Here is a 17,401-nt window from a genome sequence, read left to right on the forward strand (position 1 = left end):
CAAATCCTAAATAGTGAGTAAGTCAAAGAATAAAGCACAGAAACAATAATTTCATTAAAGATAATAACAATGAGACAATATACCAAAATTTGTTGGATGTAGCCAAAGCAGTACTTAGAGGGAAATTTATATCTAAATGGTTATCAATAAAAGAGAGAATGCAGATAAATGAATTGGGCATTCAAGTAAAAACAACAAATTAAAAACCCCAATTAAACACCAAAATAAAAATCCTGAAAATCAAAGGAGAGATTAAGAAAATTGAAAATAAAAAACCATAGAACTAATAAAATTAGGAGCTAATTTAAAAAACCTAAATTACACAGCCTATTGGCTAATTTGATTTTTAAATAAGAAAACCAAATTACCAGCATCTAAAATGAGAAGGGTGAATTCATAGCCAATAAAGATAAAAGCAATTATTAGGTGTTACATACTAATAAATCATATGTTAACAAAACTGACTATTTAAGTGAAATGGATGAATATTTACAAAAATATAAATTTCCAGATTAACAGAACAGGAAATAGGATACTTAACTTTTTTTGTGGGGGGGGGAGCGAAGGGGATTCTTGTTGTGTTGTTTCAGTTGTGTCCAACTCTTCATGACCCCATTTGGGGTTTTCTGAACAAAGATACTGAAGTGATTTGCCATTTCCTTCTCCAGCTCATTTTATAGGTGAAGAAACTGAAGCAAACATGATTAAGTGACTTGCCGAGGGTCACACAGCTAATAAGTATCTGAGACCAGATTTGGACTCAGGAAGATGAGTCTTTAAAATTGGGGGGAAATTAAATAAGCCATAAATGAGCTTCCTAAGAAAAAAATTGCAGAAAATATGCTTAACATGAATATATATGTAGAGCCTATATCAGATTGTACACTGTCTTGGGTGGGGGGGTGGGAGAAAGAAGTGAGCGGGGAGAAAATTTAAAACTCAAAATCTTATGGAAGTGAATGTTGAAAACTAAAAAGAAATAATTATCGAAAAAAATTGCGGAACTAGAAGGATTTACAAGTGAATTCTACAAAGTATTTAAAGAACAATTAATTCTAATACTACATAAACCGTTTGAAAAAATATATAAAGGAATCCTATCAAATTTCTTTTATAATTCAGATGTGGTCTTTACACCTAAACCTAGAAGAGCTAAAATAGAAAAAGAAAACCATAATATAGAAATAAGTTTTGCATGACATCACATGTAGATGAATGGGGGATGGGCTTGAGGAAGGGGAAGAATTTGGAATTCAGAATTTTAAAATGAATGTTAACTTAAAGAAATAGAAAACTATAAACTAATGTCCCTGATAAATATTAGTGCAAAAATTTGAAATAGAATACTGTCAAGGAGATTTTAATATATCACAAAGAGCATACTTTATGACCAGGCTAGATTTATACCAATAATACAAAGCTGGTTTAATATTAGGAAAACTGTAAGCATATTTGATTGTATCAATGGCAAAAACAACAAAAATCATATTATTGCAAGTCACTTAACCCTGATTGCCTCACAAAAAAAAAATAGATGCAGAAATAGCTTTAGACAAATTACAACACCCATTCCTGTTAAAAAACACTGGAAAGCATAGGAAAAACTGGAGGTTTTCTCATGAGGATAAGTAGTATTTATATAAAACCAAGAGCAAACATTGTCTGTAATTGGGATAAACTAGAAACCTTCCCAGCAAGGTGGAGTTTTAGCAACGATCACCATTATTCAATATTGTACTAGAAATGCTAGCTATAGAAGTAAGACAAGAAAAAGAATAAGCATAGGCAATGAAAAAGCAAAACTAGTGCTTTTTGCAGATGAGATGACGGCATACTTAGAGAACCAGAGCGTCTAGTTTTAAAATGTCAAAACAACAATTTCAGCAAAGTTGAAGGATATAAAATAAACACACACAAATTATCAGCATTTCTATATATTACCACCAAAACTAGCAAGAAGAGATAGAGAAATTCCATTTAAAAAAAAAAATTGCATACCGCATAAAAGACTTGGGAATCTACCTGCCAAGGCACACAGGAACCGCATAAATACAATTATACAGCACTTCACACAAATAAAGACAGAGCTAAATAATTGGAAAAATATGAATTGCTTGTGCATAGGCCAAGTTAATGTAATAAAATGACAATACTATCTAATTTACTCATTCAGTACCATACCAATCAAACTACTAAAGTATTACTTTATAGAGCTAGAAAAAAAAATTAATCTGGAGGAACAAAAGGTCAACAAAGTAGCACAGCAGATAAAGCATCATCCCTGGAATCAGGAGCACTGAGTTCAAATCCAGCTGCAGACACTTATTGGCTGTGTGACCCTGGGCAAATCATTGAACCCAATTGCCTCCAAAAATGAAATCAATAAAGCAATAAATGAAAAAAAAAAGTGAAGAGAGCCTAGTAGTACTAGATCTCAAACTATACTACAAAGCTGTAATTGTCACAACAATTTGGCACTGAATAAGAAATAGAGTGGTCTATCAATGGAACAGATTAGGGGTATGATATATAAAAGCAAGGGGCATCTAGGTGGTGCAGTGGAAAAAAGCACCTGGCCTGGAGTCAGGAAGACCTGAGTTCAAAAGTGACCTCAGAAGCTTACTATGGGATCCTAGGTAAGTCACCTGGCAAGTGAGGCAAGTGCCTTAGTTTCCTCATCTATAAAATATGGCAAACCACTCCAGTATCTTTGCCGAGAAAACCTCAAAGCAGATCATGAAGAGTCAGACATGGTTGAACAACAAAAATATAGAAGCAAATGACCATAGTAACCTAGTATTTGATAAACCAAAAGTTCCCGAGTATTGTGGGAAGAAGTCACTATTTGACAAAAACTGCTGGGAAAACTGAAAAATAGTCTGGCAGAAACAAGGCATAGACCAACATCTCACACTGTATACTAAGATAAGCTCAAAATGGGTAAATGATATAAACATAAAAGGCGGTATAAACAAATTAGATAAACATGTAAGAAATTACCTGTCAAATCTCTGGATGGGGGAAGTGTTTCCTGAGCAAACAAGGCATAGAAAGGTTCATGGGAAGTAAAATGGACAATTCTGGTTACTTTAAATTAAAATGTTTTTACACAAACAAAAACTAGAAGAAAAGCAAGAAACTGGAGAAAAATCTTTGCAGCAAATTTATCTCATAAAAGTTTCATTTTTTTCAAATATAAAGGGAAATGAGCCAAATTTGTAAGAATAAAAGTGATTCCCTAACTGATAAATGGTCAAAGTACATGAACACTTTTTAGAAGAAGAAATCAAAGCTATCTATCTATCTATGAAAAAATGCTCTTACTAGTAAGAGAAATGCAAATTCAAACACCTTTGAGGAACCACCTCACAACCACTAGATTGATTAACATGACAAAAAAGGAAAGTGACAAATGTGGGAGGGAATGTGGAAAAGTGAGGGAGGGAAAACCTGGGAAGATTTGTATGAACTGATGCAAAGTGAAGTGAACAAAACCAGAACAGTTTATACAGTAAAACCAATATTATTAAAGATTTAAAGAAAGATTTAGCAACTCTGATCAATACAATGACCCACCACAGTTCCAAAGGACTCATGGTGAAAAATTCTCTCCACCTCCAGAGCAAGAACTGATGGACTCAGAGAGCAAAGTGAAACATTGTTTTTCCTCTTTCTTTTTCTTTTTTTTTTTTTTCAGAATGTGGTTAAAGCAGAAATTTGTTTTGCATGACTTCATATTTGTAGTGAGTTTTATTTTTCTTGCTTTCTCAATGACTAAGAGAGGGGCTGGGGAAGGAAAAGAATCTGGAACTAAAAATAAAATTAAACTGAATTAAAAAAAAAAGAAAGAAAAAACTGTAAAGAACAAAACCTGTGAGTTCCTATGAGAGGAATTCATAGCAGTGGCCTGTTAACTTTTTCTCAGTCTTGATTATGAACACTCACATGACTATACAGAAGCTGACCGACCTAGAGGACAGAGAGCTTGGCATAGAGTCAAGAAGACCTGGGTTCAAGTCTCCCCCACCGACCCTTGGGCAAGTCACATGCACTCCCAGTGCCCCATTGCAAAGCAAGTGCTAGTCAGCTTGAGTTCTCTAGACTAATGAAATCATAGTCCAAAATTGTTAGAGCTGCAAGGGACCTCAGAAACCCAGTCCAATCCCCTCATTTTATACAGAGAAAAATTGAAGCCCAGAGAGGGTGAATGAGTGACTTGTCCAAGGTCACACAGGCAGAATCAGAGGCACAGCAGGAGTTTAGAGCCCAAGCCTTCTGGCTCCCTGTTCATAGCACCTTCCACAACACTGTGCTGTCCTTCCAAGATTAGAGGAATAGGCTCTTCTGGGATTTGACTTCTTTCACTCATAACATAAATTGTACACAGCCCTAGACACACACCCAGTTTACTTTACCAAGTTTGTGTTGAACATTTACTGTGTGCACAGCACTGGCCTGGGAGAGAAAGACAAGAAGTAAAAGATTTGGTCCCTTCCCTGAGGGAGCTCAGTCCAGCTCAGGGCCAAGATTTACACTCACTGAACATGAGAATGAGACAAGACAGTGTAATCTGGCAGTATGGCATAGCTGACAGAGCCCTAGCTGTCAGGACCTTCTCTGAATTCTGTCTCTGCTGTTTATTCCTGGTTATTGAGACACTGGGCAAATCATTATTGAAGGGGCTGGTCTCTAAAGGCCCCGCTGGCTCTGACATTCTGTGTTCTAAGGGCCCTCCTGGCTCTGACATTCTGTGTTCTAAGGGCCCTCCTGGCTCTGACATTCTGTGTTCTAAGGGCCCTCCTGGCTCTGACATTCTGTGTTCTAAGGACCTTCTGAGCCCTAACATTGTGTGTTCTGATGTCCCTCCCAGCTCTGACATCCCACGTCTCTTCTAGTTCTCACAGTCTCTGTTCTAAGGGCTCTCTCAGCTCGAAATTTAGATTTCTCTTAAGATAGTGAACTTTTTGAGGGTAAGGACCTTCTTTTGCCTCTTTTTGTATCCCTGCCCCTTAGCTCAATCCCAGGAACATAGTAAATGTTTATTTATTGTTTAAATCCTATGAAAGTTGTAAGATCAGTGAAGGCTTCAAGGAAGGGTGACTCCAAGGGACTGGGTGCTGGGGCAGCTAGATGGCACAGTGAATAGAGCTCCAGCCTTGGACTCAGCAGGACCTGAGTTCAAATGCAGCCTCAGACACTTGACACGTACTAGCTGTGTGACCCTGGGCAAGTCACTTAACCCTGATTGCCTCACCAAAAAGTTAAAAAAACAAAGAAACAAAAAACCCCAATATCAAGGGACTGGGTGCTGAAATACTATTGTCCTTGCATCCTGCTAGCCCAGGTTTATTGTCCTGATAGAATTAAAGGGTAGTTTGGGGAAGACCAAAGGGAAAGAACAGACTTCAAACATGCATGGAGAGTTTTATGAAACGCTGAAACTGCACACTCCCTTAGAAACCAATGAGTCCAAACTCCTCCATGTTACAATGAGGAAACTGAGGCTTAGGGTATTTAAGTGATTTGCCTAGGAACTCAGATCTCCCAAGTAGCAAAGATGCTCAAACCCAGGTAAATCCCCCCAACCCTCTTACTTTTCTCCACTGCACCATATTGCTTTGATTCTAATAGTTACAGATAAACCTTTGTTTCCTTCCTTGATGAGACAGTGCAAGGAGGCCCCATGGGGCAAGGCAAGGCTCAATGGCCCACTGTGACCTGCTCGATCCTTGTCTCCTCCAGACAAGTGGTCTCAACGTAGAACTCAGTCCACTCCCAATGGGTCACAGTCGGGTGGGGCTGTGGTTTGTCCAACTCCATGGCCCTGGTCGTCATTTCTGTTCCTTAGAGGAGACAGGAAAGGAAAAAACGATGGAATAATGGGTCAGAAGTTGGGGGGATAAGAGAGCAATTGCCACCCATCTTCATCCTCAAATTGGGTTTCTAAACCAGCCCCGTGGGTTTTTTTTTTTACCTCTCTCACTGTCTATGGTCCTTCCAAAGAAGAACACAGTCAAGGACATCATTGCTGCTACGGTCAGGATGGCCAGCAGAATGGCCCACCAGCGAGTCTGAAGGGAAAACATTCAGATTAAATTTTTAAAAAATCCATAGTAATTACTCTTTACATAGGACTTTCAGGTTTGCAAAAGACTTTCCTCACAACCATAACATGAAATGGATACTGCAAGTAATATTATCCCCATTTTGCAGATGAGAAAACTGAGGCCAAAAGGTTCGGTTGATGTGCCCTTGATCAAACATTTAGTAAGTCGCTGAGGTGGGGATTTGAATCCAGGTTTCCTGAGTCCAGGTTCAGCATTAGAGACCCCTGTACTGTGCTTTCTTCCATTTATTGTCTTTGATGTGAGGGCCCTGTACTCAGTGCAGGGGATACAAAAAAATGGAAGATGCATTGGCTGAAAGGATTTAAGGCAGCAACAATAATAATAGCTAACATTTATACAGCACCTACTATGTGCCAGGCACTATACTGAGTGCTTTACAATTATTATCTCATTTTATTCTCACAAACCTCACCCTGGGAGAGAGGTGCCATTATTATCTCCATTTTACAGGTGAAGAAACTGAGGCAAACAGAGGTTGTGACTTGCCCAGGGTCACACAGCTAGTAAGTGTCTGAGGCTGGATTTGAACTCAGGTGTTCCAGACTCCAGCCTCAGCACTCTTATCTAACTACACCATCTAGTTCCTCTCATCTGGAGACAACAGCCCTTCTTCAGGGCTAAGGCACAAGAGGAGAAGATGACTCCCAGAACTGGCTAGCAGAAGAAACCATGCGTTGTGTGCACACCAAGGAGTCCTAGGGCCAAGCTGCAGGAGATGTGGGAAGGTGGCACTGACCAAGTGAAAGTCTAAATCGACAGTGGATGGAGGAGCAGCTGGGTAGGCACTGCACCTAAGGAGCGTGCAGACCTCAGAGGAAAGGGGCAAAGTGACTGAAGCTCAGCTGGGGCCCAGACCTCACTAACTGGCAGCTTTGTGGAGAATGTTTTGTGCAACTACCTCTGGGGAGAAAGGAAACGGTATTCATTTCTTGCATAGAACTACATCTATGACTATAGCTGTTTTAAAAGTGCTCAGTGGGTCTGTTATGGGTTGATGATCTTAAAAAAAGAATGGAGAGAAAGAAGAAGAGGAATACACTAAGGGGGAAGGGAAAGTAAGGTTAGGGAAAATTATCTCACATAATTGGGATGCCCAAGTAGATATCTCTACAGACAAGGAATTCTACACTGCTTTATAATGATGGTAGGGAGGGGAGTAGCTGACACTTGAACCAGACTCTCATCTGAACTGGTCAAAAGAAGGAAGAATACAGAGAGAGAGAAAGAGAGAGAGGGCAGGGAGAGACAGACAGAGACAGAGACAGAGACAGAGAGAGATCCATTTCTCTCAACAGGGAAATGGGGGGAACAGCAAAAAGGGGAAGAGGGAATTAGAGAGAGGGTAGATAAAATGGGAGATGAGTCCTCAGAAAAACAGAAAGGAGGATAGTAATAGTGATGCAAAAATAAACAGAAAAAAGGAAAAAAGAGTGTTAAATTTTTTTTAATATTCAGAAAAGAATATAAGGACGTTCAAAAAAGGACACAGAGAACAGAACCAGGAGAACGTTGTATACAATAACAGCAATATTGTTCAATGAAGAATTGTGAATGACTTAGCTATTCTCAGCAATACAACAATCTATGACAATACTAAAGGACCAATGATAAAGCATACCATGTACCTCCAGAGAAAGAACTGATATTGACTGAACGCAGACTGAAGCGTGCTATTTTTTGCTTTCTTTCTTTCTTTCATTTTTTCTCTTTTATTCAAGTCTTCTTGTACACAATGACTAATATGGAAATGTTTTACATAATCGCACATGTATAACCTATTTCTGCTTACCATCTGAGGGAAGGGTAAGGGAAGGGGGAGAAGGAGGGATGGAATTTGGAACTCAAAACTTTAAATACGAATGTTAAAAATTGGGGGGGAAAAGGAGGACACAGGCAAGAAGGGCATTGTTGATACTATCATGCTAAATTTGAAGTATGCTTGGAAGAGTTAAAGAATGATGACAAGGAAGTTATGATCAGAGAGAAGAATCCCAGAGTTCTGAATCAGGGAGGCAGAACATTTTGAGTGATGGTCAGATCAAGAGTGTGAATCGGTGTGTGGCTATAGGCATTTGATAAATGCTTATTGACTGACTGTCTATAATGGAAATGCAAGTCATGCAAGGTGAAGAGGCAGGGTTTGAGGAGATGTACATTGAAGGAAGGCCCCATAGGTAAGGGCAGGTGTTGGTTAGAAGACTGTGACCCATGAACCTTTTAAGAAAGGAAGAGGAAAGACCTGGTGCTTGGTAGATAACTACAATATGGATATGCATGGGGTGATAAAAAAAAATCCACTTTGTACAAATATGTCGTGACCTTGTTTCTTTTTCTTTAAGAAGGAAGGGAATATTATATAGATATTGTATAGGTAATTGTACAGCTATCTGTTTGTTAAACATCTGCTATGTGCCAGGCCTTGTGTTCAGCATTTTATAAATACTATCTCAAAACAGAAGAAAGAGATTCAAATGGAAAAAGGACTCCCTGAAGATAGCCCTCATCCCCAAGCTAGCCCTTCAGATACGTGAGGATGACTAATGTATTTCCCCCGAGTCTTCTCTTCAAATATTGTTATGCTAGAGCAGGGAAGAGACCCTAAGAATGAGGCCAGAAGCAGGTTAGCTGTCTCCTGGAAGTCCTCACCTTCATCCAGGCAGACGTGTCCTCCAGCTCAATGAAGCCCACAATGGCATTCTTCACTCTGGCCATTGGCCCATCATCATCCACCAGGCGGCAGATGTGAAACTTGTCACAATAGCCCCGGCGGCCTTTGCATGGTGTGCCTGGGGTCAGTGGGACCCGGGTGCCATTGAATTCGGATGTCAGCAGGGAGGATGTGGTGCTGGCACAGGTACTGGGCTGGCCTGTTGAGGCGGGTAAGGAGCAAGGTTGGTTGAAATTTCAGCTCCCCGTCCCCTTTTCCCTCATCACCACATTTAAGAGCTCTCCATGGTACTGCGGAAAGGGCCCTGGAATCCGGAGACCTGGCTCTAGTTCCGTCTGGCTCTGATACTGTCTAATTGCTGTACTAGCTTAACGTACAGCACCTACCACGTGCCAGACGCTGGGCCAGGCACTTCACAATTATTATCTCATTTGATTCTCACAACCACTCTGGGAGGCAGGTACTATTATCATCTCCATTTTACAGATGAGGAAACTGAGGCAAATAGAGGTTCAGTGACTTGCCTAGGGTTACACAGTTAGTCAGTGTCTGAGGCTAGATTTGAACTCAGGTCTTCCTGTCTCCAGGCCCAGTGCTCTATCCACTGTGCCACATAGCCGATCCTTGTTATATGATCTTGGAAAAATCATTGTCCTTTTTTGGGCTTCAGTATCCCCATCTATATCATAATTGTTGTCATCATTATTATTAACAACAGCTAGGGGGACCACTGGATAGTGTGCTGGGCCTAGAATCAGGAAGACTTGTGTTCAAATCCAGCCTCAAACCCTTACTGGCTGTTTGACCCTGGGCAAGACATCGAACCTCTGTTTTTCTCTCTCCTCATCTGTAAAATGAGAATAATAATAGCATCTTCCCACCCCCACCCCCACCCCACCCTGGTTGTTGTGAAGACCAAATGAGATCATATCTGTAAAATGCCTAGCACAGTGCCTGGCACATACTCAGCACTATGTAAACATTAGCTATTATTATTATTATTATTATTATTATTATTATTATTATTATTATTATTATTAACAGTAGACCTAAGTGCAGATACCGGCTCATCTGTGTCCTTTCACCCTGTATAATTCCTCATCTTCATAAAATATAGAAGACCTATTCAATGCACTGCAGACTTACTTTATTTGTTTGTTTGTTTTAATAAAAACCATTTGTGAATGCCAGCTCAACATTGAGCCTGTCCAGCCATTATTCCACCCCCTTGCTACATGCCTGGGCCTTTACAGTTATCTCTCTCATTGGCAGTATCTTGTGCAGCATTTTGCTAATGCATCTTCCTCATATCCTTTATCCCAAGGCTCCCTGAGGCTTACAAAACACCTTTCCCACGACAGCTCTGTGAGGTGGATTTTTGAAATATCATGATTCCCATTTTAAGTTGGGGAAAACAAGGCCCAGAGGACACAAGGAGCCACAGCCATGCAGCTAGTATTGGGGTGGAGTGGGGTAGAATTCAAAATCAGGACTCCTCATTCCAATACCCAGAGCCGTTTCCTCCCTCCCCTCCTACCTCTCTGGGACCTTGTGATCATGAAGTGCTCCTGAATCTATTCTTATTGGACAAGGCCCTTTCTTTGTATTCATCCTCTGCTACTAGTCCATATTTCCACCTTCTGCATGTATGCTTCTAAAATCAGAGCTGGTCTGATGAGTTCTTAGAGAGTGAAATGAAGTGAAATGCATTCCAGAGAAATGAAGTGACTTGCTCAGGGCAGTAAAAGGCAGAGCTGGGATCTGAGACCAGGGCTTCCACTTCTGAATCTTGCACTAAATTTCCTCAAAGGTCTCTTCCAGGTCCAAGTTTCTACCTGGTACAACTCTATCCATCCTCTCTCACACCCCAGTCTCATACCCCTCCCTTTCATGTGTCCACTTAGCTTCCACCTCAGTTCCCAAAAGGCTGCAATGACAAGAGGTCAGGAGGTGACCATGGAGTAGAAGTCCCAAGGTCAGTACACATCTCCCCTCCTCCACTGGCTTCCAATATTGGTCTCACTCCCAGCCCTCAACCAGTATGGGAAGGAATGGGATCACACATAGAAGGAAGGATGTCTCCTTTGGCCAGTCACACTACCTGGGACTCTCTTACCTCTCCTAGCTTTCACCTCTACAGCTCTTACAATGTTTAAAAATAAAAATAAAATAATATCTTTGCTGGTGTTATTGTACGAAGGAGGAGAGAAGTGACTGTCATACAGCTAGCTAGTAAGTGGTAGAGCCAAGGTTTAGACTCAGGTCCCCTTTCTCCAAATCCAGTGATCTTCCCTCCCACCCCCAGTACCCTAGTGGATAGAGACTATGCCATTCTGCCCAAGATGGGCCTGGGGTTTCCTGCCCAGCAGGTACCTGGCTTCTGGCAGCAAAGGTGGCACTGCTCCCGTGGGGAGCTGCTGACACATTCACAGGGCTCCAAGCCATGGCTGAGGCACAGGGAGCCTCTGCAGCTCTGTGGAGACAGAAGATAATAGGATTGAGAGTCAGTAGAGAACTCAGAGATCTAGTTCATTCTACAGGTGGGGAAAAGGAGCCTGGGTGAAAGGAACTGACTTGGCTAAAGTCATACAGCAGCAGAGAAAGCATTCAGACCTGCTTTCAAACTCCAGATTATATATCCAGTTCTTTGTATGCCACAACTGAGGTGTTAAACCAAGGGACTTCTTAATTAATGCCAAACCATCGATGCCATCAATGCCAAACTTCTCAGTCTGGCATACGAGGCCCTTGATTTCTGGAACCTGACCCTCTCTTCTAGCCTACATGGGCCTTGCCTACCATATTTGATGATGTTTCCCAAGAGCAGAGCCCCTGGTCTTCTCCTCCTGTATCCCCTACCCAGCATTGTCTGCCCATGTTGCACCTTGAGAAGGGATTGAGAAAAGCCTGATTGAATTGAATTGGACTTGGAGGAGGGGAGCATAGCACAGAGAGGGAACAGTAGCCATTGGGACACTATTTCTGACCATAGCACAAAATCAAAGTCTCAGAGTTGGAAGGGACTTCAGAGGTCAATTGGACACGATTGACCTCCTCACTATACCTAAGTGGTCATCTCACCCTTGCTTAAATACACCCAGTAAGGAAGACCCATCACTTTCTAGTCTACCCATTCCACCTTTGGAGCCATCTCATTGTGAGGAATGACATCAAGCCTAAATCTTTCTCTTTGTACTTTCATCAGCTCCCAATGTCCTTCCTCCCAAAACAATCTTGGATTTGGGGTGTGTCTGTGTGTGTGTGTGTGTGTGTGTGTGTTCTATATATGTTCATTTTTGTCTTTGCATACCCAACACTTAGCACAGTAGATGGAATGTTGTATATGACCTTCCAGTGAATAGCCTGAATTAAGTATTGCCTGATTTGATCTCCTTGCCATCCAAGGGACTCTCAAAAGTCTTCTCCAGCACTGTAATTTGAAAGCGTCAACTCTGCAGTACTCAGATTTCCTCATAGTCCCTCTCTCATAGCTATACATCGCTACTAGAAAAATCATAGTTTTGACTATACGGATGATGTCTCTGCTTTTTAGTATGCTGTCCAGATTTGCCATAGCTTTCCTTCCAATGAGCAAGTGTATTTTAATTTCATGGCTGCAGCTGCTGTGTGCAGTGATCTGTGAGCCCAAGAATATAAAATCTGATACTTCTTCTCCCTCTATTTTCCATGAAGTGATGAGACCAATTGCCAAGCTCTTAGATTTTTTTTTTATGTTAAGCTTCAAGCCAGCTCTTACATACTCCTCTTTTACCCTCATCAAGAAGCTTCTTAATCCCTCTTCACTTTCTGCCATCAAAGTGCTATCATCTGCATATCTAAGATTGTTGACATTTTTCCTGGTACCTTAATTCTGGCTTTTGATTTGTCCAGCCTGGTATCTGAGTATAAGTTAAATAACTAAAGTGACAATATACAGCCTTGTTGTACTCCTTTTCCAATTTTAAATTAATCAATTGTTCCATGTTAGGTTCTAACTGTTGCTTCTTAGCCCCTCAAGAGACAAGTGAGATGATCTGGTATTCCCATCTCTTTGAGACCTTGTCACATTTTGTTTTGATCTACAGTTAGCGGCTTTAGTGTAGTCAATGAAGCAGACGTTAGCCCTTCCACACGGTGACCTTCCCCATTATGGTTTCGATATATTGAGAGTTGGCATAAGGAATTAAAAGGGAATTTTGGGGGAGTTTTGCAGAAGCCACAGATGACATGCAAAGGCCAGCAGATGACACATAGCCTATGACCAAATACTTAACCCAAAATTTACAATAAGGTACTCCATAAAAGAAAAAGAAAAAATTCAGACTTCTTCTCTGGTACAAAGGGAGGGCCAAAAATTTTTACAAGGATTTCCCAATCACAGAGGTACCATACCCCTAACCCCCGTGATGTATAAAGGATAACTGTAGATTTTTTTTTTCTGGAACTTTCTTGCTTTCTCCATAATCCAGCAAATATTGGCAATTTGGTCTTTAGTTCCTCTGCCTCTTTGAAAACCAGCCTGCTCTTCTGGTAATTTTTACTTCCACTTGCTAAAGCCTAGCTTGCAGAATCTTAAATATAACCTTGGTGGAATGTGAAATAAGTGATATTTCTTGGTAATTTGAACATTCCTTGGCATTGCCCTTCTTTAAGATTGGGATGTAAACTGATCTTTTCCAATCCAGTGGCTACTGTTGAGTTTTCCAAATTTGGTAGCATATTGAGTGCAGCACTTTAATAGAATCATCTTTTAGGGTTTCAAATAGCTCAGCTGGAATTCCATCACCTCCATTAGCCCTACTATTAGCAATACTTCCTAAGGCCCATTTGACTTCATTCTTCAGGATGTCTGGCTCTACATCAGTAACCACACCATTGGGATTATAATAGTTATCTAGATGTTAAGATCTTTCTTGTGTAGTTCTTCTATATAGTCTTGCCACTTCTTCTTAATCTCTTGTACTTTTGTAAAGTCCATACCATTTTGTCATTTGTCATGCCCATTTCTGCATAAAAGTTCCCTTGATATCTCTAATTTTCTTGAAGAGAACTCTTGTCTTTCCCATTCTACTGTTTTCTTCTATTTCTTTGCATTGCTCTTTTAACAAAACCTTCTTAGGGGCAGCTAGATGGCACAGTGGATAAAGCTCCAGCCTTGGAGTCAGGGAGACCTGAGTTCAAATCCAGCCTCAGACACTTACTAGCTGTGTTTCCCTGGGCAAGTCACTTAAGCCTGATTGCCTCACCAAAAAACCCCAAAAGACAAAACAAAACAAAAAAACCCAGAAAACCTTCTTATCTTGCCTTGCTATTCTGGAATTCTGCATTCAGTTGGGTGTAGCTTGCCCTTTCGCCTTTATCTTTCACTTTCCTTCTTTCTTCAGCTATTTGTAAACCCTTACCAGACAGCCATTTTGCTTTCTTGCTCTTCTTTTTCTTTGGAATGTTTTTTGTTGGTTCCTCCTGTACAATATTTTGAACTTTCATCTATAGTTCTTCAGGCACTCTGTCTACCAGATCTAATCCATTAAATCTATTCATCCCTCCACTTCATATTCATAAGGGATATTATTTAGGTCATACCTATATGGTCTGATATGGGGCAGCTAAGTGGCATAGTAAATAGAGCACTGGGCTTGGCATCGGGAAGACTCATCTCCCTGAGTTCAAATCCAGCCTCAGACATTTACTAGCTGTGTGACCCAGGGCAAGTCACTTAACCCTATTTGCCTCAGTTTCCTCATCTGTAAAATAAGCTGGAGAAAGAAATGACAAACCACTCCAGTATCTTTGCCAAGAAAACCCTAAATGGGGTCACAAAGAGTGAGATACAACTGAAATGACAAAACAAAAATATAGTTTGATGGTTTTCCCTACTTTCTTCTACTTAAGTCTGAATTTTGTAATAAGAAGCTCATGATCTGAGCCACAGTCAGCTCCAGGTCTTGTTTTAATGGCCTGTATAGAGCTTATTCATCTTTGGCTACAAAGTATATAATCAATCTGATTTCAATAATGACCGTCTGGCGATGTCCACGTGTAGAATAGCCTTTTGGGTTGTTGAAAAAGAGCGTGTGCTATGTGACCAGCAAGTTATCTTGATAAAACTCTTGGCCTCAAAGCCAAAACTTGCCTGTTATACCAGTTTTCTTAATTTCCTACCTTAGCATTCTAATTTCCTATGATGAATGTAACATCTTTTCTTAGTATTATTTCTAGACATTGTAAGACTTTACATAATTTCCTTTTCCAGTGGATCACCTTTTGTCAGAACTCCCCGCTATGACCTGTCTGTCTTGGGCTGCTCTGCACAGCATAGCTCATAGAGCTACGCAAGCCCCTCTGCCGTGACAAGGTAGTAACGGGGTGGCAGGGGTAGGGTGGAGCAGAGAGAAGTAGAGAGCGGGATCTGTGTAAAGCAGGAGACAAGAAGACAAGACCCAGAAGTGACAGGGGAGCTGCAATGCAGGCGGAGGAAGAAAGTCCAACAAGGATAGAAAAGTAAGACAGCAGCCAACTGTGGAGGGCCTTAGACCTAGTCAGCCAGGTGATACAGCCACTAGAGAGCTGGGTCTGTGTGACCCTGGGAAAGTCATTTCACCTCTCTTTGCCTCAGTTTCCTCCTCTGTGAAATGGGAACACAAGCAGCCCCGCTACCTCCCAGAGACATCGTGATGATCAGACGAGATATTGTCTGTAAAGCGCTTAGCACGGCATCTGGCACGTAGTAGTTGCTTCATGAACTCTCGTTTCCTTCCTTCCAGGGAGAGAAGTTTGTATTTTGTCATTCCAATAACAAGAAGCCGCTTAAGATTGTTGAGCAAAGTAGCTATACGGTGCATTAAGATTATTTTGGCAGGGGCAGTTAGGTGGCGCAGTGGATAGAGCACCGGACCTGAGTTCAAATCTGTTCTCAGACCGGACATTTGACATTTACTAGCTGTGTGACCTCGAGTAAGTCACTTAACACAAATTGCCTCACCAAAAAAAAAAAAAGATTATTTTGGCAGATATGGTAAGAATAGATCAGAAGAGGGAGAAAATAAAGACAGGAAGACCAGTCAGAAGGCACTCTCTGCTACAAAGTTAAGACCAGACTCACCCCATCAAGGCAGATCTGAGCTCCCATGAGACATGGAGTAAAGTTGGCCTTGGCTACAGGGGCAGGGCAGTAGGCAGTGTTTCCCAGGCAGGAGCTCTCCCATAGGCACTCGGTCTCTGCCTGGCACAGCTTCCCCATTGAGAAATACTTGCAATCTGGGCTACAGCAGGGGCCTTGGCTGGGACTAAAAGAGGAAATATGTGACTTTGTTACCCAGGGCCCAGGTCCAAGCCCTGCTAAAGCCAGCCCTAGAACTGGAGGCCCTGAACAGCTGGGAACCCAATAATACTCCATCACTTCATGAACCACAATTTATTTAGCCAACCCCCCGTGGGTGGCCACCTACTTTGTTTTCAATTCTTTGCTATATTTTTGTGTTGTTACATTTTAAAGTTCCAAACTGTCTCCCCACCCTGTACTAGAGAAGGCCACCCTTTCACATATACATATATATATGTGTGTATGTATACATACATACACACACATGTACAGATGTATATATATACACACATACATGCACATATGTGTATTATGTATGTAAAACTATGCTATGCATACTTCTATTTATCAGTTCTTTCTCTGGAGGTAGATAGCATCTTCTTTCATTGATCCTTTGTAGCTGATTTGAATATAATACTCAGAATAACTTTATTATTCTTCAAACAATATTGCTGTTACAGTGTGCAGTATTCTCTTGGTTCTGCTCATTTCACTATTCATTATTTCATGCAAGTCTTTCCATGTTTTTCTAAATTTTTTTTCTAAAAATTTCTTTCTAAAAATTTTTTCTAAAATTTCAACCGGCTCATCATTTCTTACAGTAGTATTCTATCACAATCATATAGCACAACTTGCTTAGCTGTTCCCAAACTGATGGGCATCTCCTCAATTTCTAGTTCTTCGCCACCACAAAGAGAGCTGCTATAAATATTTTAGAACATATAGGCTCTTTTCATTTTTCCTTAATCATCTTGGGGAAAAGACCTAATAGTAGTATGGCTGGGTCAAAAGGTATACACAGTTTTATAACTCTTTGGGCATAATTCCAGATTGTTCTTCAAAATGGTTGGATCAGTTCCACCAATAGTGCATTAGTGTCCCAATTTTTCCACATCCCCTCCACCACTTGTCATTTACTCTTTCTATCATTTTAGCCAATCTGATAAGTGTGAGATGATATCTCAAGGTTGTTTTAACTTGCATTTCTCTAATCAATAATGATTTAAAGCATTTTTACATGACTATATATAGCTTTGACATCTTCATGGAAAAACTGCTTGTTCATATCCTTTGACCATTTATCAATTGAGGAATGACTCATTCTTATGAATTTGACAAAGTCCTCTATATATTTGAGATATAAGATCTTTAGCCAAGAAACTGTCTATAAAAATTTCCCCCCAATTTTCTGCTTTCCTTCTAATCTTGGTTATATTGGTTTCATTTGTACAAAATCTTTTTAAATTTAATGTAATCAAAATTATCCATTTACATCTCATGCTG

The 17,401-nt window shown here is 40.6% G+C and overlaps 1 protein-coding gene across 1 annotated transcript in view; it reads right to left on the reverse strand.

Moving 5' to 3' along the window:
• Window positions 1-891: 891 nt before the first annotated feature.
• Window positions 892-17,401, reverse strand: part of LOC110197392 (disintegrin and metalloproteinase domain-containing protein 10-like) — a 59,329-nt gene continuing 42,819 nt past the window's right edge. The window contains exons 12-16 of the mRNA XM_020971259.2: window positions 15,899-16,082; window positions 11,170-11,269; window positions 8,775-8,995; window positions 5,975-6,071; window positions 892-5,843 (exon numbers count right to left, since the gene is read on the reverse strand). Coding sequence (XP_020826918.2) covers window positions 5,701-5,843; window positions 5,975-6,071; window positions 8,775-8,995; window positions 11,170-11,269; window positions 15,899-16,082 — 745 coding nt within the window. The 3' untranslated portion in view covers window positions 892-5,700. The remainder of the gene's footprint in view (window positions 5,844-5,974; window positions 6,072-8,774; window positions 8,996-11,169; window positions 11,270-15,898; window positions 16,083-17,401) is intronic.

The sequence above is a fragment of the Phascolarctos cinereus genome, unplaced genomic scaffold (genome assembly GCF_003287225.1).
Source record: "Phascolarctos cinereus isolate Bilbo 61053 unplaced genomic scaffold, phaCin_HiC Scaffold_4;HRSCAF=312, whole genome shotgun sequence".
NCBI lineage: Eukaryota > Metazoa > Chordata > Mammalia > Diprotodontia > Phascolarctidae > Phascolarctos > Phascolarctos cinereus.